The sequence below is a fragment of the Conger conger genome, chromosome 10, assembly GCF_963514075.1.
Source record: "Conger conger chromosome 10, fConCon1.1, whole genome shotgun sequence".
NCBI classification, from domain to species: Eukaryota; Metazoa; Chordata; class Actinopteri; order Anguilliformes; family Congridae; genus Conger; species Conger conger.
Window position 1 is genome coordinate 29499554 of NC_083769.1, and position 24985 is coordinate 29524538.

The window sequence follows — 24985 nt, forward strand, 5'->3', positions numbered from 1 at the left end:
GGCAAAATTGTACTTACATTCTTGGTAGCATTCAGGTTATCTTATTTGTGTGGCAGGCTCTTGGTCAGTGTTGTGCCCTTTAGTTGGATACAACCACATATCGCAAGACGGCTACTTGAATTTCCTACTCATACTCTAATTTTGTGGCAAAAAAAAAACTTATAGGCTGGTACATGTGTCACTCATGATAAAGATCATAACACTGTCTTAAGGTATCTTTTATCTAGCTTAAGCCCTGTAATGTTACTTCAGTGTCACACAGAACCTAAGCTATGTAAAAATCAAAAAATTAAGACTGAGATCCTGAGTGTTATGGTCCTTATTATGAATGTCTTTATATAGTTTAGATTCCAAGGACCTATTGAAAAGGAAAGGTCTGACAGGAAATCTGTTGTTTTTCAGCATGCTTGTGATTTAAATTCCAGACTGTAATGCTAACAATAATTTTTCAGATTCTTAAAGATATGAATCAAAGAGTTCCAGACTGACTGTTTGGTATGAGACCAGAAGTGTGCTGAAAAATATATAATAAAAAAATAAAAATAAAAATAAAATAATGTACCATATTAAGACTGAAATCTTTTTTGCAAGGAAGATCTGACTTAACACACAAAGTAACTAAGGCAGGCAACATCAGAAATGGTGAACTGTTTTGCCAAATGACAGGTGTGAAATTAAATACTAGTTTTAAGGGTTGTGTTTAAAAGGTGTTTGAAATATTTTATGCAGCTTGCTTGTGGCACATTTGCCTTTGAGGAAATGGAAGTTGCGTGAGTTTTGCATTACCATGGAAACTTCACTTCAGGCAGGTGTGTGAACTGACGTGTGAAAATTTGAGAGGATTGTTCAACAGGATGCCGTGCATCTTGCATCAATTACATTTAGTTCATATTCTCAATGTAAGACATCCAGAGGAATATTATCTCTTGCTTAATATTAAGCAGGGTAAAATCCATAATTGCAGAATATGCAGTTTCCAGTTGAATTGTAGATTATTGAATACTGTAACATGTGGGTTATTTTCACAAATTATACAACATTTTTGTAAGTTGTGGGCTTGAAATGTTGCATCCCTATTTTTAAATGTTGCATCCCCCATCGGTGTATGGAGAATTTCCATTCAAAATTGAATTTAGTCTAGGACTAGGCTTAATCTGTGTCTGTAAAACTGGTAATTTACTCTATGTTCTAAAAAGGGTATTCATCATAACATCCCGCTAATGTGTATTAAGTTGAATATAATTATGCTGTTTTATTTTATTATTATATATATTATTATTTTATTGCATAAATATATTTTATTAGGCTCATATCACACATATTCTCACATTTAATGAATGACAAAATGACATAATTTGCTGTCAATCTAAAAGAAAAGATTATTATTGGAGAGAATTCTGAAGTAGTAAGCATGGCCCGACTTTAAAATAACAAAATGAATGCTTGTTTATCAGTCAGGAAAAAGGCAGATAAACATGTTTATAATGTTTTTTCACATATCAACAGATATAACTGGCACATACTTCTACCTCTATATTTTCCACTCCGGGGCTGCTGTACACACATCCTTGACCATTTCCTGTGCCTGGGCTGAGCTGCGGTTTATCATAAAGGTGTCAAGACCAAAACTTCATATCTGCTGCTAAGAAGCAGCATTGTTATTTAGTTTGTGACTGCACAAATAAGAGCTGCCTGCAGATGCATCATGTTCTTAATTCCATCAGTTAATTTCTAACAGTTTCCATGCACAGTTCTGAAAAGTATGAGCTTCATCAGAAAATGTGATGGCACATTTAGGTTTAATCTAATCATCTGAGAACCTTGCTCACTTGAACATTGTATCAGCTGTAATCAGACATTGGATGACGAATGGAAAAATGAGGTTTGAAACAAACATTTACAAGTGCAACATATTACAACATTACCCCAAGTGTAGTTTGCAGTACCATGAATGGACTAAGTATTATATCATGACCACATTCTTCTTTGACAGTCAATTTGGGTGATACACAGTAATCCAGTTGGCACAGCATTGTTAACATGATGAAAAGCTTTCACAGAAACTTGTCCTATGCCAGTAATATCAGCAGTGCTCTTTCCAGGAAGTGATTGAGGTAATCCACATCCTTGATAAAGCTACAGATTGTTCCACAAATGGAATTGTCACACATCTTAATGTTCCATAAATAGACCATTCCCATAATTTTACACAATATAAAATGTACTCTTTTCATCGACACAAAATGTCTTGTACTGTCACTTTAGGTCCAGTGTCCAGAAAAACCATTGGTGTAATCTGAGCTGCATAGATTTAGATCCATGATCAGTTTACTGTCTGTCCAAAAATAATTTAGTCGAAAACAATATTCCATTCACCTTTTCAGAGAGTAAGATGATGCCTATAGGTACGGTATGTACTTTCAGTCTGTGGCACCTTTCCTTTTGGTTTACTGCTTTGCTAAAGACCCACTGGAAGTGGCAATCAGGCCAAAGCAGCCTCCTCCTCCAGGGGCCGGGTCTTGGAAAAAGGGAGCATCTTCATGGATGAAACTCCTGTAGCTTGGCCTCTGCGAACAAGCCTGCTCCGACCACTATTTGTGTTGTGGTCGTGAGTGATCTCTCCTTGAGGAGTGAAACTTGTCTCCACTTTCAGGTATTCCAGCTGAGATCACAGTCCTCACTGTTCCCTTCGTCCGTCATAAACAGGTATGAGTTGATGGCTTCCCTTAGTCCCTCACTGACCAGGGACTCTTCTGTGTCTACTTTGTCTTTGCTGAAGATCATGGAGCTGCAGACAGACAGACAGGTAGGGATTAGAGAAATCTGAGACAGACACTCACATAGGCAGAAGGAGGGTTCCTTCCCAGAAGACATATTCCAGCAGTAGGGGAGACCTCACCTGTCCACATCCTTCCAGTTTAGGGTGGCCTTCCTTACGACCATTGGTGGGCCGGTGACCATAGGCATATTGTTAGATTCAAAGATGAAGCACGGTTCTCTCAGTAGACAGCAGAGTCCATCAGCCACCTCTGCAGAGAAAGTCCAGTTACAGCCACTTTAATGGAGCTTTCTCAAAAGTGACATAAAATATGTGAACTTTAAATTGGCACTGTAACCAGGCAAATAGGATGCAAAAAATGAATCTTTAAATTAAAGATTTAAATTAAATCTTTAATGAACTTTGTAGTATTGTTATTTGGTAGTTACATTGGCAATTCATAGAACAATATAAGTTACTAAGAAAAGACGCAGGTATGACCTTCAGTGAGAAGTTGCCAAATTTTAAAGAGGTATCACCATAAATTAGGCCACAAATTTTAAATTCCTAGGCTTTATTAAAGAATTCTCCCATCTGTGCTCCCACATGTGTGCAACACTCACCGGAGTAGTGGTCCACCAGCTGGGATAGTGAGACGAAAGTGAGTCTGGGTGAGATGTAGTGCCAGCCATTTTGCAGCTGGTGTATGCGATAATGTTTCACACAGCCTCTTGCAGAGCTTGTGCTCCTTTTTATGGACAGCGTGTGGGCACCTGTCACACAGCAAGAAACACTGGTTAGCTCTCTGTCTGAATCGGACAAGTTCCCAATCCACTTTTACACTGTACAATGAAAACACATTAGTGGCTATTTCAAAACATCATCTTGATCTGTTTTGGAATCTGTATGCAAATCCTCCAGTGGGACATGGAGTATTCATATTGCACTTTTTTCCCCTAACTGCATTTGTATAATTGTGCATTTCCTGCCAGAACCTGATTGCCAGATTGCTTCCCTGAGGCACAATGTTACATATCACATGACTGCTTCTCTGTTTCCTTTCCCAAAGTATGCTTTGTAAAGGTAATCTTATTGTTTTTTAATGTAATGTTTTACCACAGTAAAGCATGTGGAGGGCAGGGGTAGAGGGATGAGAGGAATGAATGTGTGTGTGTGTGTGTGTGTGTGTGTGTGTGTATGTGTAACTCACCACTGCAGGTCTGGCTCTCCCGGATCATGAAGGACCCAGCCAGGTTATAAGGGAGCAGCAGAAGCTCTTCTGCCTTCTCTCTGCTGATGCCCTTATACTGCCACCTGCATAGACACAGAGGAGATATGAGGTCTACAGAGTCTGCGCAGAGATCAGAGAGGATAAGCCCTCCATACAGATGACAGAGACAGAAAAGCAATGTCCCTTTAACCCACAAGCAGATGGAAATAGCATGACAATTTCCACAGCTCCCCCCCCCCGCCCCATTGTCACCTTTCTGCAGTAACATGAAAGAGAATGTCCCTCATTAGGAAACTGTACTACAGCTTCAAGGCCCCAGCTTTCCTACTGGAGGTGAGGTGACATCACTGGTAAAACAGGGCTCAGCTGAGGTCTTGTCAAAACAGAAAGTAGCCCACTTTCCTGCCTGTAGTTCCCCGGTACTGACTGCACACAGTGCACTCTGACTGCATGTGGGTTAACATGGTCAGGGAACTGGACACAGCTACTGTGACAAGAATATGATAGCAGTCCATTTTAGGCCATTTAAGACTCACCTGTGGAACACTTTGGCAGTATAGCTGCTTGGAATGTAGCTTTCCTTGCCTGTTGCTGAGGAACTCACTCGCCACCAATCACCATCTCTGCAAGACAGATAGACCATTCAGACTGTGTCATAGGTAATTGTGCTAACCTTCTATTGGGTTTTCATGGTGCATTGAAGTCTTCAGGCGACTTGAGAATTTGTATGGACTGAATATCAATGAGGTAGGGATTCTTTTCTGCTCATGCATGAAACAACACCATCTGCTATTTGTTTTGGCAAAGCATAGGGCAGCCTGTGTACTGCATGGAGAGAAGAGCAACTTGCCAGGCCATTTCACCCACCATTTTGCCCTTTAGTCAGTATTTGTGCACTCTTACTCTGATAGGATGTTGAGCTTCTCTCCCGCACGAATAATGCAGTCCGTGAGATCTCCAGAAGGATAGTTGTACAGAGACACCACAACATGTCTGTTATCATCTGAGGATAGAATAGATTAAAACTGTTAGAACGGTTCTGCCATAAAAAGTAGGGGGGGGGGGGGGGGCGGGGAACAGAGACTTTATTAATTTAACTAGTACAAACATACAGTATTTCATCAAAAATGATCTCTTTTCAGCAGGGAAACTTCATGAAGAGGCCCCTCAAGTGATACTGAATTACTGACTGGAATTAAGAGCACAAATCAACACCTTGAGCGAGAGCTCAAAGTAGGTTGTAGTCGTTACCTGACCCTGATAACACTGAGTCTAAAAATAGCCCATCGTTGCTGCCTGACTTCACACTGCTTCATTTAACTTTCTCTTCCTTTCCACCAAACCTCAAAGGCTTTCAGTCACAATAAGTGAGGAGGAATGCTGATTGCTGTCACTGGATATTTATGGGTTGGTGTCTGGAATGGCATGATTATTCATTTAAAAAAATAATGTCACATAAATGAAGCTAGCTCTTAACAAAGTATATGGTTCTCTGTAGGCTACAAAACACTGGCTTGTATCCCAGTAGATCGAATGGAGGCCTGGCCAGTGGGAGCCATTCAGGAGCCAGTGTACGATCAGGGATTGGTGTGAAGCATGGAAATACGAAAAACAGTCCTCTGTGTTTGTACACCATAATTCTCTAAAGTTGACTAAATTAAATATAAATTAAATAAAATATGGTGCAAGTCAGCCAGCTAAACAGGTAGAGTATATTCTCTTTGACTCTGCTGTATGAAAGGATCAGGAGCCCTCTGAGGATGAACTGTTTGAAATCTGTCCTGGTTTTGGCAGAGCACCCCGAGGCCTGGCCAGAGGCTGGAGACACAACGTACCCACTGCGGGGGCCTCGGTGCTCTCTTCCTGGCTCAGTAGAGAAGTGTGCGTGGTGGAGCTCCGTCGATCTTTGCTGGAGCGACTTCCCATGCTGAAGTGAAGCTTTTATACTTGTGTGATGGGGAGGTTCTGTGGGCTAAAGAAAAAGACGGTGTAAGTTCATCCACAAGGCTGTTCATTACATTATGTGTCGTTTAGACAAAGCAACTTACAGTTGATTAGACTAAGCAGGAGACAGTGCCCCTGGAGCAATGTGGGTTACAGAGCCATGCTCAAGGGCCCAACAGCTGTGCAGATCTTATAGTGGCTACATTTGGGATTGAACCATCGACCTTGCAGGTCCCAGTCATTTACCTTAACCACTAGCCACTCTTTACCTTTCTTCACTAAAAATGTAATGCAAGTTGTCACATGAAACCAAAGAGTAGTTCAATGTATAACCAATCTGCAAATGTATTCTCCCTGTTCATGTGATTTATTTTAAAGAGGAACAAATGCGCCTGCATTTCCTTGTTAATAAAATCCCCTAAAACACACACACACACACACACACACACACACTCACAGACACAAACACAAACACAAACACATACATACACACACACACACACACACACACAAATTATAAAACCTATATCTAAATGAATGTTAAATATTTTAGGTACCAAGGTAATTCTGCTAAATCTGATGTTAAATAACTGCCCCTCACCCCCTCTTACTCATAAAGAGCACTAGAGGAGAACATAGAAAACCAACATTTTCCAACCACACTTGAAATGTGGCCGTTAGCATCCGGGGGTGGAGGGGTGGGGCAAAGAAAACAGAGTTCATCAGCGCAAAGCCCCTGGACACTTGTAAACAGTGATATTTTGCAGCAGTGTACCATTCACTCAGTGACTTTACTATACCCAAACATAAGGAATATGCAGATGCTGTAGAACAGGTTAAGTAATCTGAGGTAATGATATGCACTCCAGAGTGCTGAGTGCATGTGTGGCATTAATGCATGCCAAGGTCTGTTTTGAATATATATATGTTATATATAATGTATAATATAATACATTGGTTATATATATATCACTGAAAACACATGATACTTTTCCAAATAACAGGTGAATACATTTTTTGCTTAAGTTGCACATTTCAGTAAGTTGACTGATAATTCAAATAAGTCAAGAATTAGGAAAAAGAACCCCGCAAAATCAGGGGTCTCTGGATTTCACCATTATTTTTCTTTACAATTTAGATTAGGCTATCTGTACAATAGCCTCCAGGCATGCCTTTTTAATTATTTTGAAAAAAAAAAAGAAAAAGATATGACTGCAATTTCATCAACATTTTGTTTATTTCCCTCCCTCAATATCATTATTTTCCTCTTCCATTAAACAGAAAATTGCCACCTGTGCCACACAGATGGTACTCACAAGGGTATCTGGATCAGAATTAAAAATATTTGGGCACCTCATCTCAAAGACAAAAATAACTCTCACTATTTGAATAGCTGGGCAAATTATATATTGACTCCTGTGGCACAATTATTGGTATCAACCTCAAAGGTCACAGCTACAAATTTGTCTGTATCACCATACAAGCTGAGCATGCCATGCACTTAACATTAATATACCCATGGAAAGGGGAACAGGCTATGCTGATAGCTCACGTTCCAGGGTATCTGTGTTTCCATTCAAGAGTGATGCAATTCCCAGCTGCATCAAAAGTTAAACCTGTCGACACCCTCAACCTAAACACAATTAAAATCACAATTAAACAGTCACCATCACATTTGACATGGTATGTGACAAAAAATTCAAAATCCTCTCCTCATCCTAAATTTGTCTCATGAAAATGTATCAAATCTATTGAACTATTTGCCCTCTTGAGTCTCAGATGAGAGGAAATATGCACACCATCTTGAACTGTGATGCATCTCCAAAAACACGAGGTTGATAATATGAAGTTCAGGGTCACGTTGTTGTTATCAAGTGTTGTTTTTTTGTTTTGTCAAGGAAAAAGAAAAGAATAAAAATCATACTAATAATGGCTCTCTGTGATTTCAGTGCTAATTGACCATCAATGCCAGGACAGGAAAAGTGATCATTGATTGTGTTGCATGGCATTATTCAGTCCAACTGTCTGTTCAGGCTCAATCTTTAGTTATATTCAGCACTTAACTATTGAAGTTGTGGCATCTCATACTTAAGTACTTTGGTTGTCTGATATACACATTTTTATACCTCCGGAAGCCCCACAGCAAAAAGAGCACAAAGGCATGAACACCTGTGTTTAGATGAACATATGGGCAACTCAATGCTTAGAAATCTTGCAGACTTTTTGGTTCAATGAAACTATGAATTTACATTTGTGAGAAGAATCATCATTACAGTTTTCCATCTATTTGTGTAGCATTGCACAGGAATACTTTATTCCCTGTCAGATTAAGCACATCTGCATTTAACCATTAAATGTATCATGATAAAAAGTGATTGATCAAATTTGAAATTGATCAATCACTGATTTCTGGGAATATTTTTTAAATATTAAAGACATTTCATATTTTTATACTTTTATATTAATCGGAACCCACATATTTATTCATTCTACTTTACTGCAGCAACAATAAATTCCATAAAGGGTTGGGGCAGAGCCTGGATTATAACTGCATTCTAATTTACAAATTACACAAAGCCACCTATTTTTTAATCATAAACTGCCAGAGTAATTTCTTTTCTAGTGTGATTTACTTTCATTGCTGTATTACTTGTCAGACTGTTCCATTTATTTTCATTCTGTTATCTCATGATACATCCACAAATTATACATAATATTTATGTTGATCATTTTTCAATGAAAAGTTCCTGATCTGAAAAGTTCCTGACAGACAGCACACAGATCAGGAACATAAAAAGCCAACATGATGCTCTGATGAGTCCATTCTGATCCCATGCTTCATGTGCCAGTGAGAAGATGATGTTGTGTGTGGTGAATGAGGAACATAAAAAGCTGGTCTCTCATAGCAGGTAATAAAACATGAATCATACTCACTGCATTGCGTTTCAGCAACTGGTTCTCAGTTGTCCTGCTCACACCAGCAGGGGTTCTTCTGCTGCTCCGTTGTCCAGCTCACACCAGCAAGGGTTCCTTCTGCTGCTCAGTTGTCCTGCTCACACCAGCAGGGTTTATTCTGCTACTCAGTTTTCCTGCTCACACCAGCAAGGGTTCCTCTGCTGCTCAGTTGTCCTGCTCACACCAGCAGGGTTTATTCTGCTGCTCAGTTTTCCTGCTCACACCAGCAAGGGTTCTTCTGCTGCTCAGTTGTCCTGCTCACACCAGCAGGGTTTATTCTGCTGCTCAGTTGTCCTGCTCACACCAGTGTGGGTTCTTCTGCTGCTCAGTTGTCCTGCTCACACCAGCAGGGTTTATTCTGCTGCTCAGTTGTCCTGCTCTCACCAGCAGGGGTTCTTCTGCTGCTGATAGCAGTTGATAAAGATGTGACACTGCTGTGCTGAAACAGCAGTATATCTGTGTTCTCCAGTGCGTTAGGAGTGCGTAAGCATATGCAGATGTGAGTACATGTGGGTTCTTCCACGGGGTCTGGTAGAGAAAGTGAGGCACTCCTCCTCTGCGCTGTTCTTTGATGAAGGCCCTAGGCAGGTGGTGTATGAGGTGCAGAAGACACGCAGTAAGGTAAAGAGGGACTTTTATGCGCCTTACGTTGAAGCGGTTTCCTGTGACGTTAAGGTCTGAAACCCCTGATGAAAAGTTTTTTTTTCTGAGAGACAAAAAGATAGAGTGAGAGCAATGAAGGGAGGGAGAGAGAGAGAGGGAAAGAGAGAGATATGCAAGAAAGCAAATATTTCCTTCTGCACTGTAGTTCTGCCTTAGGAGTAAACAAAAACAAGGTACTTCAAGTTAAAGGTCAGATTTTAAGCATGTATTACAACTATTACAATGTGGGATCCAGAATTGTTGGCACCCTTTATATATACTCAGTGAGCACTTTATTAGGTATTTATTAGACTTATTGAGTTTTATGTTGCTTATGGTTGATGTGAACATTACCTGAAGCTCCTGACCTGTATCTGCATGATGTTATGCATTGCACTGTTGCCACATGATTTGCTGATTAGATAATCGCCTGAATAAGTGTAGTAAAGTAAAAATGTTCCTAATAAAGTGCTCATGAGTGTATGTGTATATATAATATGCACAGAAAATGTAAACTGCAAATTAAAAATAAGTTATTGACATAAGCTTAATTTTGTATAGTAGTGTCCTTTATTATTGATTAAATAGAATCAACAGTAGTCTTACATTTTTCAAATAAAAAATGTATTTCCCCAAAAACATGTTTCACAATTATTTGCACTTGGTGTAAGCTGGCAAAGATGACAACCATGAGCCTTTTCCTATCATTAATGTTAAGGTTAGAGGGATGTTTGACCATTCCTTCAGGCAGAACTTTTCGGCACGTTATCCTTGGGTTTGAGCTTATGGACCTTCAGGCCACAAGTTTTTCATGGGATTTGAAACTGAGGACTATCTACCTATGACCAAGTCTCAGCTTCCTAGCATAGACAAGGAAGACTAGGTACTTTGCTGAATTCATTATGCCATTCATCTTAAATAATGCCCATGGACAGTATAGCATAATATCTGCAAAACATAATTGAGCCACCTCTATATATCACAGTTGGTACGAGGTGCTTCTCCTTGTACGTGTTCCTGTTTTGCTGCCAAACATGGGATCGTGTGTAGGGCCAAAATGTAAAATTTTGGTCTCAGATCATAGCACTCTCTTCTAGTCATAATTCCAGTGAGGATAGGCAAACTTTATATATAAAAAAAAAGACCACCCGCTATATAAAAATGCATGGCATCTAATCCTACATAAGTTTCACCCTTCTTCCCTCCATTGGAATGACATGGTACTGCATGTGGTGAAACGTATGTCGGAATAGATTGCATGCATTTTGAAATATTGTGAGTGGTCTTTATTTCGTGGACACAAAAGTTACACAAAAAAAAGTTTTGAATGCAATTCACTTATGATTATCCGCTTTTAAAAGTACACAAATCATGTGTCTATAGACAAATTAATAGTTTAAAGCATTTTTAATCATGAAAAAACATGGTTTAAGCAGGTGGTTTTAATGTTGTGGCTGATCAGTGTATATAAAGTGTATAAAAACAGTCAATTTCAGAAGAAACATATCTTGAAATCAAATTACTATAAAGAATAAGTAAAAATAAAAAGTATTTTGACAACAGGAGGCATAAACGCAACTAATAATTAATCAGTTATCATAGCCTTTTAGTTGTCAACCATCAACAATAATTCTCCTATTACTTTGGAACGGACAAAAAAAAAAAATCTGACGCCTCTTGACACGCATAACAGCACCAAGACTGCGAATTCTCAACAAAACAGAACAGAGACAGTGGCAATATACAGCTTCTAACTTTATTTAACAATCAGTACAAATTTATATAATCAGCAGACAGTGAGAACGTGTTCCCTATCAGGGAGTAAGAACATTTCAGCATCAAAACAAGTTCAGTCATGTCAGCAGACATTATCCACCAATAAAGAAACATTAATAATAATAATAATAATAATAATAATAATAATAATAATAATAGTAAAAGGCAAAAACAAACTCACATCAGAGACCCTAAATCAGAGGTGGGCAGTGAGGGCTGGATCCATTTCCAGTTTTTATGCCGACTTCGTCTTACTTAATTAGCCTGAACATTTACGCCATCTGACAACTAAGTTTCAGTGTCCCAATATGAAATGTTTTGCTGTGATCTTCTCAAAGCAAACCATGGTTAGTGTATTCAGCCAATTAGTTCCTTTAGCCAGGGTAATTAGTGGAAATGAATACCTGCATACAACCAGCCCAGCAGGACAGGAAATGCCCACCTGGCCTAAGTAAATGAAATAGGCCACCAGAAGGAAAAAAACTAAACAAAACACAAATTTTACAATGAGGATGGAGAAGTCAAATGAAACATTCTTGTACTGCTGTTGTTAATCGAGTTGTCCCAACAATGCATTTTTGACCAGGTGGATCAGGTCAGTACCCCATGTTATGAACGTGAACAGGGCCTGTAACAGTGCACACACCCTGGCAGTCCAGGGGTCACAGACTCTGTTCACACCATTCTGCTCCTGTTGGCATCTGCAGAGTACAGTCTAGATACCTGCATTTAAAATCTTCTGCACATTTCTTCCGAGCAGAACAAACCTGACTTTTGCCTGATATGTTTGGTCAAGTGGACAGAAGAACGTAGTTGCATGAATTTAATTGTATGCATTTTATTACAGCAACTTTGAAACGGGGGACAAAGTATTGATTTTGATGTGTGTTTCTCCCTCAATCATAAGGTTAAAAGGGAAGATGGCATTTCAAATACATACAACTGCATGTATGCACATAAACCGTGTTGGTTGTTTGTGTGTGTAAGTTAACAAAGGTTTGACTGTTCATTCCAGTTGTCTGCAATTTTATATCCTTATTACTGAATAAATCAGCAAACTACCAGGGCTTTACATGACCAGCTCCATGATTTTAGAAAAGAGACAAAAAAACCCCCAAACAAACAAAAAAAAAACAAAAGGAAAAAAAAAACACTAAAATTGCAGCTCTAGCTCTAGATACATCTAGACAAAGCAAACTTTCTTTTAAATACACTTCCATTTATTTTCATGTACAACAGGGTCATGCTGTAAATAAGGTATAAAGGTACAGAACTAGAACAGGTATGTCTAACTATTTTGCAATAAAGGTAAGCAGATTATCGTCACAAATCACAAAAACAATTTAGAAAAGACCAATAAAGAAGATTAGTGTATAGATGCATGTATGCAAGTGCCTTTGTTTAAGTGTGTCTAGGAATGGAAGATTGAAAGGAGGGAACAAATGGGGAGGAAGAGGTAAGAGAAGGAGTTTGTAATTGGTCAGGCCGGTACACAGATGAGGAAGACCTTGGAGAGGGGAATATTGTTCATCTTCACACAGTGAGATGTTTTCATCATTCTTCCTGTAACTTAAGTTCATGAGGAACAAGAAAAATGCTATAAAAGAAACCAAACATGACTGAATAGTTCCCTTCACAAATGAAGGTCCAAATCAATACAAGATTGACTAATGTACTCGTAACCAAATCTACAGTAACTGTCGTGCCATGAAAGGCATGCACACAGCTGGGTGAACGTAGAGAAAATGATAAGCTATTGAATGTTCTAATATAAGGCTTACATTTTTTCAAAAATGTTGTCCCCTCACGGTTCCTTTTAGGGCCCTCTGGCCTCAAATGGTATTTGGTACACACAAGGAAAGATGAGGGCTGGGAGGAATCTCTAGCAGGCGTAAGGGAGGACGGACTCAGGGGTGCTTAGCAGGAAACCTCCATGGTCTGGGGCCGGGCCTGGGTGTCGTGGGCAGCGGCGGCCGCAGTGGCCCCCTCCAGCTGGGTGTTGGTGTGCGTGCGGCTGCGACTCCCCTCTGCAGAGCCCATGCTGGAGGAGGAGTGCGTGCGGGAACGGACCAGCCGCGTCATACTGGCTGTGGGCACTGGAGAGAGGGAGAGAGGGAGAGAGAGAACAATGAGACCTGTCCAGTATGACCACAGGCCAGGCAGAGGAATGGGTTGTGGGGTGAGGTGGGAGGGAAGTCAGGTGAGGGAGCACATGACCGTTATCAACATTCCCATTAAAATGCATTGGTCTGCAGCCCAGGGAGAATAATGATGTCTCCTACAGTCATATGCATCTCCTTTAAATCAACATCATCAACAAAAAACAGTACTATTGTAAGTGCATGCTATTATTAAGGATCAATTACGTCTTAATTACAGGTTTCTTCGAATGCCTTTGTTTGTAGAATTGCTAAACAAAACAAAATCCATCTTAAGAAGATGCCAAAACAAACAATTCTATTCACCATTTCTGCATTATTTCATCCCAAATGTTTAGTACTATAGATTAGGTCATTATTCTCCCAAAAGAAAACACTGGATTAAGTAAAGTTTCAATTCATTTTTGCTGTTTGAGGAAAAATGAATAAACAGCGCTGGTACTGTGTGAAGGATGTGGCATGCACGACTGAGTTGAGGTATCTTATATTCAACCAAAAACACATAACGGCAGAATCTCAAAATGAAAAATACAAGGTGTGCAAAATGGTACGCTCGCTCGCTCTCTCTCTCTCTCACTCTTGCACTGCACATTTAGAAATCAAGAACAATATAATCATGAGCACAAATGCATGCTGTGAAATTCATGACACAACATGAATTTGTTGTTGATCGTTGACAGGGTGGCAACCAGCAATGGGCATACGGGTGAAAAAGACAGCGCTTTGGGCAGAGATGACAGGCTGCTGGGTGTAATCCTGGTACCTGATTCGTTGTTCAGGTGGCTGAGCTGAACATAAGGGACTGTTAGCATTGACGATGGGGCAGGAAAGAGGAAAGGAAGAAAAATAAGGAGGGACATGGAGATATGTTCAGGTTATTGCTTTACCTTGTGAAAAAAGGCTAGCCCCAAAAAACAGACCCATGTCCAAAAACTCATTTTCACCTGCCTCTGTATTCCATACTAAGCCACAAGCCTGAATTTGTATTCCAAAGTGTCCAGCTTCCTTCAGCCTGTGCCACTGGAACAGACTACTCAGTTTACGCTGCCCTCCTGACCAGTCACTCCATACTGAGTTTACGCTGCCCTCCTGACCAGTCACTCCATACTGAGTTTAAACTGCCCTCCTGGCCAGTCATCCCATACGGAGTTTACACTTCCCTCCTGACCAGTCACTCCATACTGAGTTTAAACTGCCCTCCTGGCCAGTCATCCCATACTGAGTTTACACTGCCCTCCTGGCCAGTCATCCCATACTGAGTTTACACTGCCCTCCTGGCCAGTCATCCCATACTGAGTTTACACTGCCCTCCTGGCCAGTCATCCCATACTGAGTTTACACTGCCCTCCTGGCCAGTCACCCCATACTGAGTTTACACTGCCCTCCTGGCCAGTCATCCCATACTGAGTTTACACTGCCCTCCTGGCCAGTCATCCCATACTGAGTTTACACTGCCCTCCTGGCCAGTCATCCCATACTGAGTTTACACTGCCCTCCTGGCCAGTCACCCCATACTGAGTTTACACTGCCCTCCTGGCCAGTCATCCCATACTGAGTTTACACTGCCCTCCTGGCCAGTCATCCCATACGGAGTTTACACTGCCCTCCTGGCCAGTCACCCCATACTGAGTTTACACTGCCCTCCTGGCCAGTCATCCCATACGGAGTTTACACTGCCCTCCTGGCCAGTCACCCCATACTGAGTTTACACTGCCCTCCTGACCAGTCACTCCATACTGAGTTTACACTGCCCTTCTGGCCAGTCATCCCATACTGAGTTTACACTGCCCTCCTGGCCAGTCATCCCATAGCCATTCACTGGTAAAGTAGTAAGCTGCATGGCCTACTGAAAAATTCCACAATGTCTAGCTTCAGCTTTCCTCATCTTGTCATCTGAACCTACCTTCTATTTCTGGTCAATGTGATGATGTACACCATTGCTGACACATGGTTTCTTTCCCATACAATTACTGTCTTTTGTGCATGAAATAGCCTAATGTTATTTTACTTTGCTCTGATTACCTATAACACTGAATAATTCAAAATACACTGCATATTTTGGAGGTTTCATTTTCTGTGCCCCTTTGTTATACTCTACTTTCGCTTTCACAAACACATCCTTCATAAGAACTTGATCAGCTGCGCATGCTGTGAAGGACGTCCTCATATAAAAAAAATATATCCAGGCTTATTTACACGAGGGCAAGCCAAAATAAACAAACTGGATACGTTCAATAAATAGTTCCATTGTAACATTCTTTCCAATCCCCCAAATCAGCGTGATTCTAGCCATGCGCATGAAAAATCTCATCTCTTCTGTAGTGGGTGGGCTTCCTGTGGAGTGAGGAGGAGTCACTTGTCTGAGGCAGCATCAGAGAGATGACGCAAGAGGGGCCCCTTCACCTCCACCTCCTGACCCCATCGCCAACTGAGCAACAACTGCCTTTGATCAAATAAAACCAAACAAAGGGAGGCCTGAGTTCATCCATGTTACTCGCTCCTTCAAAGGAACAGATGAAGAGGAGAAAAGTAACAAATTAATCTAAACATGACAGCCAACACAGAAAAGAGGCCATACACAAGGCTCTTACACGTAACTAATGCCACCAATTAAAGGCCCATCAATATTCCTGAAAACCAACATCACCCCAGGATCAACTCCCAACAATCCAAGTCCATACCGCAACCATAGACCATGGAGAAAATGTGGATTATTTTCCAGGTTTAATTTCTAAAGACAGAATTGATGAAGTGGGAGTGAAGCTTTCCAAGCTAATCATCAGGTTAGTTAGCCAAAAAAAATTATTCCACCAGTGAGAATACATTTAATTTTCAAGTCTTTATTCTACTTTTTACTATCAATGATTATGAAGAAGCATTGGAACCCTGCCCTTTACAGTCAAAGGGACAGATATAAACAAGACATATCTGTAAGCGTATTTAGATAATAACAGTTACAGGGCCCTAAGACAATTGAAAAGCACCTTGATCTCCAGACCACACAATGCCCATGAACCCAGTTTTGTACCACAGCTCCATCAAAACCTCCAGGTTCAGTGGCCCGTCAGAAGCACATTCCAACACTGTCTAAAGAGCTTTATCCCAACGCCCTACTGTGGCCTTTCCCTGAGCTTCAGAGGGGAAAGCCTTTAATCAACACTAATCGTACCCTGGGATTAAAATACCTGCAGCAGCACTGTGCTGATCTGAGGGGGCAGCGAGCCAGCTTAGAGGGGGGAAAGCTTGTTTTCCAGCAGTGCACTGACACTAGTGCATTAAAGCACAGCCATGGGGCGGAGGTGGGCTGAACAACCATGTCAGAACCAAGAGGAGAAAGAGTGGGGGGGGCCCTTGTTCCAGCCTCAGAGGGAGGGATAGGTAATTTGGGGGACATTCAAGGGAAATATTTCTGTGTAAAAGAAACATCAGATGATGATTCTCTCATTATCATGTAAATCAAGGTTTTACAGTAAATTAACCCTTTCAATCCCAAGAGTGCCAGACGGCACTCTCCACCTCATACCTTTTCAACCAATCAAAATAACTGCTATGCGATTGCTTTGAGCCCCTATTAAAACCCTATTAACTTCTCAACTTTCAATTTTCTCAATCAAAGCCAAAACCCCTCAGTATGGGATTTGGGTGGTGCCACTTTATATTGGCCTTAGGACTGAAAGGGTTAAGACAATCGCAACTGCAATCAGGGAGCTGCTCTCTCCTGGTCCACACTTAAGCCGACTCGATCTTTTTATTACCATCACAGAGTCTGAATAATAGGCAACACAATCTATCAGAGTACAGACCAGAATACGCAGCTGTGTTTCATATCTTATCCTTGCTTCCACCTAAGATTTTATGTGTTTGCTAAAGGAAGAAAAGTTCCAATGCCTATATTGATTTCCAAACCCATTTTGACTGTCCCTTTATATTTTCTTAAATGTTTATATTTAGACATATAAACATTTTAAAGCCATGACCAATACTCTCAGATTGTTCAAGGAAACTGTTACTGGACACAGTTTAGGAATACAGTGCCCCATACTGTACACATGCACACATTATTCTATAACATTTTTCAAACAAAGAAAAGGAAAAGAAACCTGCTTCAATATGGGCGGCAGACTGTCTATTTTGGGCACTGTATTTTAAACTGAAAATCGGAGGGAAAGCAGACATTCCCCACGCACAGACGTGTCAGTGCAGGTCATGCTACGCATCATTCACTGAATGGCAAACAACTACTTACAACTCTGGTTACGACACACTGCAAACGAGACACAGTAAATAGTTAGTTTGGGTGGTGGATACGGCCCTCTCCCGTGATCAGCATCATCAAGATGCAGACTTATCACAGCACTAGCACAAGCCTGTCGAACACTGCCAGGACCAAGGCCTTTAAGACCGGCTCTGCATTGGTTACTTTGACCACCCTGTCAGTCAGACACCTCAGACTTCACACATCATGCAGAAAAGTGAGAGGCTTAAGATTCTAATCCATGCACATTATTAAAACCACTCCTATAATGTACTGACTTAACTTTGCCTGTTTAATTAAATAAAACCTTATTACTGGCTAGGCTTGGAGACTTTCGGCAACAGTATCGGCTTTGTGTGTGGAAAAAACAAGAGTAGATTAGATGCTAAAATGGTATTTTCATAAAGAACATTCCCAATAAAAAAAGCAAGGGTCCAATACAAAAAAAAAATATATATATAATAATTGTCTTTGGCTTTGCAAGAGAGAAGTGCTATTGGGACACATACGAATGAGTTTATCCTGTGTGTATGGATGGGGTGGGAGGCTGAGAATTCCTTCTATATACATGCATATATCGCCTGCCGGACAGGTTAACTCAACACACACAAGACCTCTGAAGATGACACACTTTGAGAAACGAACAGGTGCACTTGTTACATAGAGGCGGAGAGAAATAAATCAGTTCAACCAAGACACAAAAAACTGACAACAGTATGTCTGACATTTAGGAAGACTCTGGAATAAGAGACTAAGAGAGAATGAAAACAATTGGAAGGATTAAAAGCCAGAGAAGCGGTACTCACTGTAGCCCATGCCTTGGACAAAGTACTTGAAGGCTTCAGCAAGTTTACCCGGCTGCAAAAAAGAAAAATATTAATTACTTATGATTAAGCTTTAGAGTTTGAAAAACTTTAGCACTCCGTGATAGACCGTAGCAACTGACTGAGGTGAAGAGGTGAATCTTTTCATTATCCAATACAGGGAGAAAACAAGTATTTTTAGCCTCCAAAAAAAAAAAAAGATTCTGAAACAGAATCCCTACTTCAGCCTTTGCTTTTAGATTAGATATTCAATATGGGATTCGAGAGCCAGAGAATCGTCAAAGAGAAGACTCATCCATTTAATACATGACACTTTTCGTAACTGTGTTACAATTACAGATGTAGATTTCCTGCAATTACTGATCAATTTAGCTTTATCCTCGGTAACGCATGGTGCCAGCCAGCTTCTTTCTTATCCTCTGCAGCCACAAGCCACGCACGGGCAGAGGGCAGTGAAGGAGGCCCAATCATACGCATGCTTTGGTCATGCATCAAAGCAAGCCATGAGCACCTGGAAGTCCAACAGGGCTTGCTTGAACAATGGACACTGCTAACTGAATCCCTCCCATATATCCCTTGGGCGAGGCAAAATGGTCGGATTCGATCCGAGACTGTGGTGCCCACCCATCCTTTCAACAAATGAGGCACCCCACAGCCAAGGAGGTCCTTTTTAAACCATCTCATAGGTAAACGACTACATCTAGGCTTTTCTTTTTGCAATGCATGGAGGACAAGCACAACACACAGTCATGTCATCATTTTAAAGACTGATCCAGGCAACTCAGGCAGCTCAGAACCAATCACCTCATTCAAGCCTCACAGCTCTATGTCCTCCATTACAAATAAGCCACGACTTACTTGGACAACCTGGGGCAGCCCACCGCAGTCAGCCATCTGCAGAGAAACAGTGAAGAGTTAAGGGTGAGGAGAGGGAGAAACAAGAGAAACGCATAACCCTCTCACCAAGGACTAGCCATGCTCACACTAAAAGTTTAGTGAAAGGTTCTTGCCGGTGTCACGTTAGTGTCCTTGAAAGTAGGAAGTTGGAGAAAGGAAATAACTTGGGCAGCAAATCATGCCAACTGCAAAGTTTTTTCAACAAATCCGTAAAACAAATTCCATCACAAACCAAAAGTAACATTTTAAAGTTTCTGGATATTACCTCCCCTTTCAGGAATAATGTCCAAGTACTCACCTTCAGCAAAGTGGTTTTTGTTGGGTTTAACCTGGAGTTGCATTCAACCTGAAGTGAACATTAAACAAACATGTACAGCTCATTCGGTTAGCCATGCAAATTCTACTGAGCTTGTTTGATAAAGTGCAGGATCAGGGTTCAGCCTGATTTCTTCATCCTAAAACAGGCAACATAATCTCATTCTCCCTGAAGGAAAAACAAGCTGTTCTGGTGACTGTGCTTTGTACTGAGGTTAGGCCTATGTTTTCACATGGAGAGATCAGCATTACTCTGGTGCCTGTTCCATCTGAATTTCAGCAGTTAGGAAAACAAGAGTAATATGAAACCCACCACCGCCTCCACAGCTGGGGACGTGTCTCCAACCACCAGCAGAGCGGGGCACCTGGAGGGATGAGAGGAGGGTCAAACACGCAGTTCAGGATGTGAATAAACACCCAAACGCACAAACCCAAATACAAGCATGTGTGCGAAACCAGATGTAAACGTACACATGCACGCGGATACACTACCATGCATAGACAGACAGACAGACAGACAGACAGACAGACAGAGACACACACACACACACACACACACACACACACACACACACACACACACACACACACACACACACACACACACACACACACACACACACACACACACACACACACACACACACACACACACACACAAACGACTGGGCTCACTTGAGCGTTTTCACTGTGTCCTCGTTCAGACCTGGGATGGGCCTCTCAATGTCCAGGTCATGGCGGCTGTCAGACAAAACCAACCAACATAATGATCAATTATTCCAGCAACACAGTAGAATACAACAAATAAGCATATACACTTCATTCAGAATGACTTGCAGAACAGGACCATCAAGAGCACATATTATTGGAAGTAACACAAGTTAATTCTTAGCAATAGTCACACAAACATAATGACCGGAAAATAAAATGAATAATTACACATTTCACCCCCTTTGTGCCAACATAATTGAGCTGTGCTCATCCAAGCATACCTGTTGTAGGAGTTGCAGAAGATGGCCAGGTTCTCCTGGTTGATATCCTGGGCAATGTGCAGTCGGTATGTCTGGATAATTTCCTGGTTCTCGGTCAGCTCGTCCTGGGAGACCACAGTGGAAAAATACTTTGTGGCTTCTCAGACATTACACCTCATCAATCTTTACAGAATAATGTGAACTCAGGTCAGCAGGGGAAATGTACTGACTGAGCAGTTGAGGCTTGAATTAACTGTGCGATTCCAGAAGGATCCTTTAGATTCCTCAGGTGATTTGCAAGAGTCAAGATCATTACAGTTGGGACTACATGAAGCATTGTGTTAAACATGAGACATTCACATATCAGGGCGCCTTGTTTTGGCTGCTAGATATTCAGACTGTATGGGGCAGGTGTCCCATGCACATAGAGAAAGGCACATTAAGGATGTTCTGAAAAACACTATTAAAAGGGATTAGCAGGGCTGGAGTGCAGGAATCATCGCCTAGAAGAGTAATCCCATGACAGACAGCTTGCACTCACAGTGCTGAAGTGATGACCCATCACAATGTCCACCAGGTTGCTGGTCCATCCAGTGAGCTGGAAAAACAATAGTTATGCTCATCAAAACTTAACTGAAAAACAAGTTACAGTTGTAGTAACACAATGCAATGGCCAGGAACATAAAACCTCAAGATAACACAGGACTAAACCAGAACCAGAAATTGCTACTCAGACCAAACACAGGGTCTGTTATGTATACATAGTGAGCCATTACTGCAATGTACACTAAGCATCATGCTAACAAGTAAAACTAGGGTCTGTGGAAGTGTAGCTGGGGCAAATGCCTGGGGCCATGTTCCCATGGAGACTGTGTACAATCTGACTAGAATTCCTGGGAGGGCGAGTCTCAGGACTGACCTTTGAAGCGGCCCAGTCCATCCAGCCCTTTGCACACGGGTCCACATTGATCAGAACCAGGCCCTCCACAAGAGTGGGCTGGTTCAGCTGTAGACAGAAGAGACACTTCAGCTTTTAAAAAATGCAGCTAGACTCTTTGTCTTTTCAGAAGCTGATTACAGAAAACTGGAAATATGAAGCGGCAAGTTGGTGAGATCTGTCAGTACACCTGCTCAGGGATTATCCACATGAGCTTGGGGGGATACTGCATTTATTGAAGACTGAAGACAGAACAGATAGCTGGGTTGTATTTCAATTCATGTTCAGAATGAGCTACACATATTAAACAAATATACCACCTACTGGGAAAGAGGATTCTGAACGATTCATGAGATTGGTTATAATTAAAAATGGCTGTGTGTGGGGGGGACTTACGGCAAGTTTGCACAAGATGTAGGCACCAGCTCCCACTCCGATCCCAATTACACTGTTCACTCTGTATCAACAGGGAATAAAGACAAATCACATACTGCACCGGCCACTGTTTGGACTGACCCTGGACTGAAGCCAATGCTTACAGATTAGATTTGCACAGGAGCCAATGCCCATAGACTGGCCCTGCATAGGAGCCAGCATTCATAGACTGGCCCTGCATAAGAACTGACATTCATAGAGAGCAGGGCCAAGTCAGATCTCATTGGCCAAAATGAACACACTATTGCCATGTCCAAGGCTGTTCCATTTCGACTCAAACAGATGGGAGAGACCAGCGTGTTGTGCAGCAGGGGGCAGTATCTGCAGTGGGCGAAGGCAAGCACGCCAGCCAAGGCTTCACTTACTTTAAATGGGTCAGCACAGAGGGTAACATCTCAGCCAGATTGTCCATGCTGGGGTACTGGTACCTGCAGAGAGACGAGTGCATGACACCAGGTCAGCACAAGTGCGCCGGTTCTTTCTCATGCCATTACACAAGACCAAGAAAGTCCAAAGAGGCTAAAGCAGCCATAACACAGGCAGCCACTCTGGGCAAGGGGCCGTTGCGTGCGGATAAGTACTTCTGCGATTGGGAGGGGGCATCTGTGTAGTTTCTGTGTTCCAGGGCCCTGGGTTTATCAGGCCTGTTTTATGAATGAACCTAAGGCAGAGGAGACCATCTTCCACTGAATGAACAAAGGCCCTTTATACTGGGAGGCCTGTGTGCATCTGCTGCCATGAAAAGCGCTTCTCTCTTACTGAAAGACACTCATTTAGACCCCTGATGTAGACAGGCTCGTGACCACTGTTTCACAAAACAGAAATGCAGGTGGCAGGCATATACTTCCACAAAACCCAAAATGGGTAAAAATGAAATTTGATATTGTTTTTAATAAAAGATTAATATGTACAAACGGGTATAACATGCTCTGTATTTCTCAGTAGTTTCATTTGAACAGGAAATTCATGATTTGGGTTGGATTGTTTTTAACTGAACGTAGCCTGGTAGTCCAAGAACCTGTCAATGATGATGATGATAATGGTGCTAAAGGAGGCTCTCTTACCCAGCTGGGAATGGGGGGGCCGCCTCCTGCTGGCCAGGGGCGTCCACGTGGACCACAGCGAAATGCTGTGTGATCTCCTGCATGTCCTCAAAGTTGAACAGGGTGTTGAAGCAGGACTTGTCTGCAGATGGAAAGGACATACTCCTGAGACTGGGCCAATCTCCACACTGGGGCACATGTAGCTTCACAATGACAAAAAGCATGGAGGACACACATGGTTGAAATTTGAGCTAAAAACGCTCACTAGCAATCGAGACAGAATTCAGTTCAGAACAAACTTCAGAGTAGTTACAGAAATCAAACTGTCTTTGCGACGGCTGCAACCAGGGTCGCTGCAGTATTTAAGTCTCAACACAGCAGTCTTGTGTGGCATAGTGTCTGCTGAATGCCATTTTCCATTAAGAAACTTTTGCTACTTTTCTAGCGGCTACAATATTTGTGAGGCGGAACGAAACTAGAAAGTTGGTTGTCAGGGTTTTTTATGCCCAAAATAGCAATCGGATTTAAATCAGGCCGACTGGAGATGAAACTGAGTACTAAGCATAGTCCAATGTGGTGAATTGTATGACTAGGTGTAAACAGGGTTGGTGTCACTACAAAAAAAGTAAAATAAAAATGTGAACGTTGCCGTTTCTGGGGACACTCAGCCACTTCCTGTCTGGCAGAAACATGGCTCAGTTTGAATGCACAAGGGTTCATTGCCAGCATTCATCCCAGAGATTGATGGTTAATGCACTTATGTTCATGAATAATGTCTCTTCGAAGATCTGACCAGGAGTCTGTAGTATCTACAGTGGTGTGAAAAAGTGTTTGACCCCTTCCTGATTTCTTATTTTTTTGCATGTGTGTCACACTTAAATGTTTCAGATCATCAAACAAATTTAAATATTAGTCAAAGACAACACAAGTAAACACAAAATGCAGTTTTTAAATGAAGGTTTTTATTATTAAGGGAGAAAAAAAATCCAAACCTACATGGCCCTGTGTGAAAAAGTGATTGCGCCCCCCTGTTAAAACATAACTTAACTGTGGTTTATCAAACCTGAGTTCAATTTCTCTAGCCACACCCAGGCCTGATTACTGCCATACGTGTTCTCAATCAAGAAATCACTTAAATAGGACCTGCCTGACAAAGTGAACTAGACCAAATGATCCTCAAAACCTAGACATCATGCCGAGATCTAAAGAAATTCAGGAACAAATGAGAAAGAAAGTAATTGAGATCTATCAGTCTGGAAAAGGTTATAAAGCCATTTCTAAAGCTTTGGGACTCCAGCGAACCACAGTGAGAGCCATTATCCACAAATGGCGAAAACATGGAACAGTGGTGAACCTTCCCAGGAGTGGCCGGCCGACCAAAATTACCCCAAGAGCGCAGCGACGACTCATCCAAGAGGTCACAAAAGACCCCACAACAACATCCAAAGAACTGCAGGCCTCACTTGCCTCAGTTAAGGTCAGTGTTCATGACTCCACCATAAGAAAGAGACTAGGCAAAAATGGCCTGCATGGCAGAGTTCCAAGACGAAAACCACTGCTGAGCAAAAAGAACATTAAGGCTTGTCTCAATTTTGCCAGAAAACATCTTGATGATCCCCAAGACTTTTGGGAAAATACTCTGTGGTCTGACGAGACAAAAGTTGAACTTTTTGGAAGGTGTGTGTCCCATTACATCTGGCGTAAAAGTAACACCGCATTTCAGAAAAAGAACATCATACCAACAGTAAAATATGGTGGTGGTAGTGTGATGGTCTGGGGCTGTTTTGCTGCTTCAGGACCTGGAAGACTTGCTGTGATAAATGGAACCATGAATTCTACTGTC

General features: G+C 41.6%; 2 protein-coding genes across 5 annotated transcripts in view; both read right to left on the reverse strand.

Annotated features, from left to right (window-relative positions):
- Positions 1-1421: 1421 nt before the first annotated feature.
- Positions 1422-9483, reverse strand: LOC133138235 (src-like-adapter 2). Its single transcript, XM_061256823.1, has 8 exons — positions 8868-9483; positions 5825-5961; positions 4893-4992; positions 4526-4612; positions 3969-4072; positions 3382-3531; positions 2900-3029; positions 1422-2788 (listed from the first exon to the last, which is right to left on the reverse strand). The coding sequence occupies exons 2-8, from the start codon at positions 5913-5915 to the stop codon at positions 2650-2652; spliced, it is 801 nt and encodes a 266-aa protein (XP_061112807.1). The 5' UTR covers positions 5916-5961; positions 8868-9483; the 3' UTR covers positions 1422-2649.
- A 1784-nt stretch (positions 9484-11267) lies between these two features.
- LOC133138233 (protein NDRG3-like) overlaps positions 11268-24985 on the reverse strand; it is a 47780-nt gene continuing 34062 nt past the window's right edge. For 3 of the 4 annotated variants that reach the window (XM_061256819.1, XM_061256822.1, XM_061256821.1), the window contains 13 exons: positions 23164-23284; positions 22465-22527; positions 22061-22121; positions 21647-21733; positions 21269-21325; positions 20749-20852; positions 20432-20497; positions 20070-20121; positions 19740-19787; positions 19403-19438; positions 18527-18578; positions 14229-14267; positions 11268-13402 (listed from right to left, as the gene is read on the reverse strand). In XM_061256819.1, the coding sequence (XP_061112803.1) occupies positions 13224-13402; positions 14229-14267; positions 18527-18578; positions 19403-19438; positions 19740-19787; positions 20070-20121; positions 20432-20497; positions 20749-20852; positions 21269-21325; positions 21647-21733; positions 22061-22121; positions 22465-22527; positions 23164-23284 (965 nt within the window). In that variant the 3' untranslated portion in view covers positions 11268-13223. The remainder of the gene's footprint in view (positions 13403-14228; positions 14268-18526; positions 18579-19402; positions 19439-19739; positions 19788-20069; positions 20122-20431; positions 20498-20748; positions 20853-21268; positions 21326-21646; positions 21734-22060; positions 22122-22464; positions 22528-23163; positions 23285-24985) is intronic. The other variant, XM_061256820.1, reaches the window with a different exon arrangement.

Coding starts and splice junctions, on each gene's coding strand:
- LOC133138235 (XM_061256823.1), bottom strand. CDS start 5,915: ATGGGAAGTCGCTCCAGCAAAGATCGACGGAGCTCCACCACGCACACT. Junction 4,073..4,525: donor ACTGCCAAAGTGTTCCACAG/GTGAGTCTTAAA, acceptor GTGTCTATGCAG/GTGGCAGTATAAGGGCATCA. Junction 3,532..3,968: donor GGAGAGCCAGACCTGCAGTG/GTGAGTTACACA, acceptor GCTGTGTGACAG/GTGCCCACACGCTGTCCATA.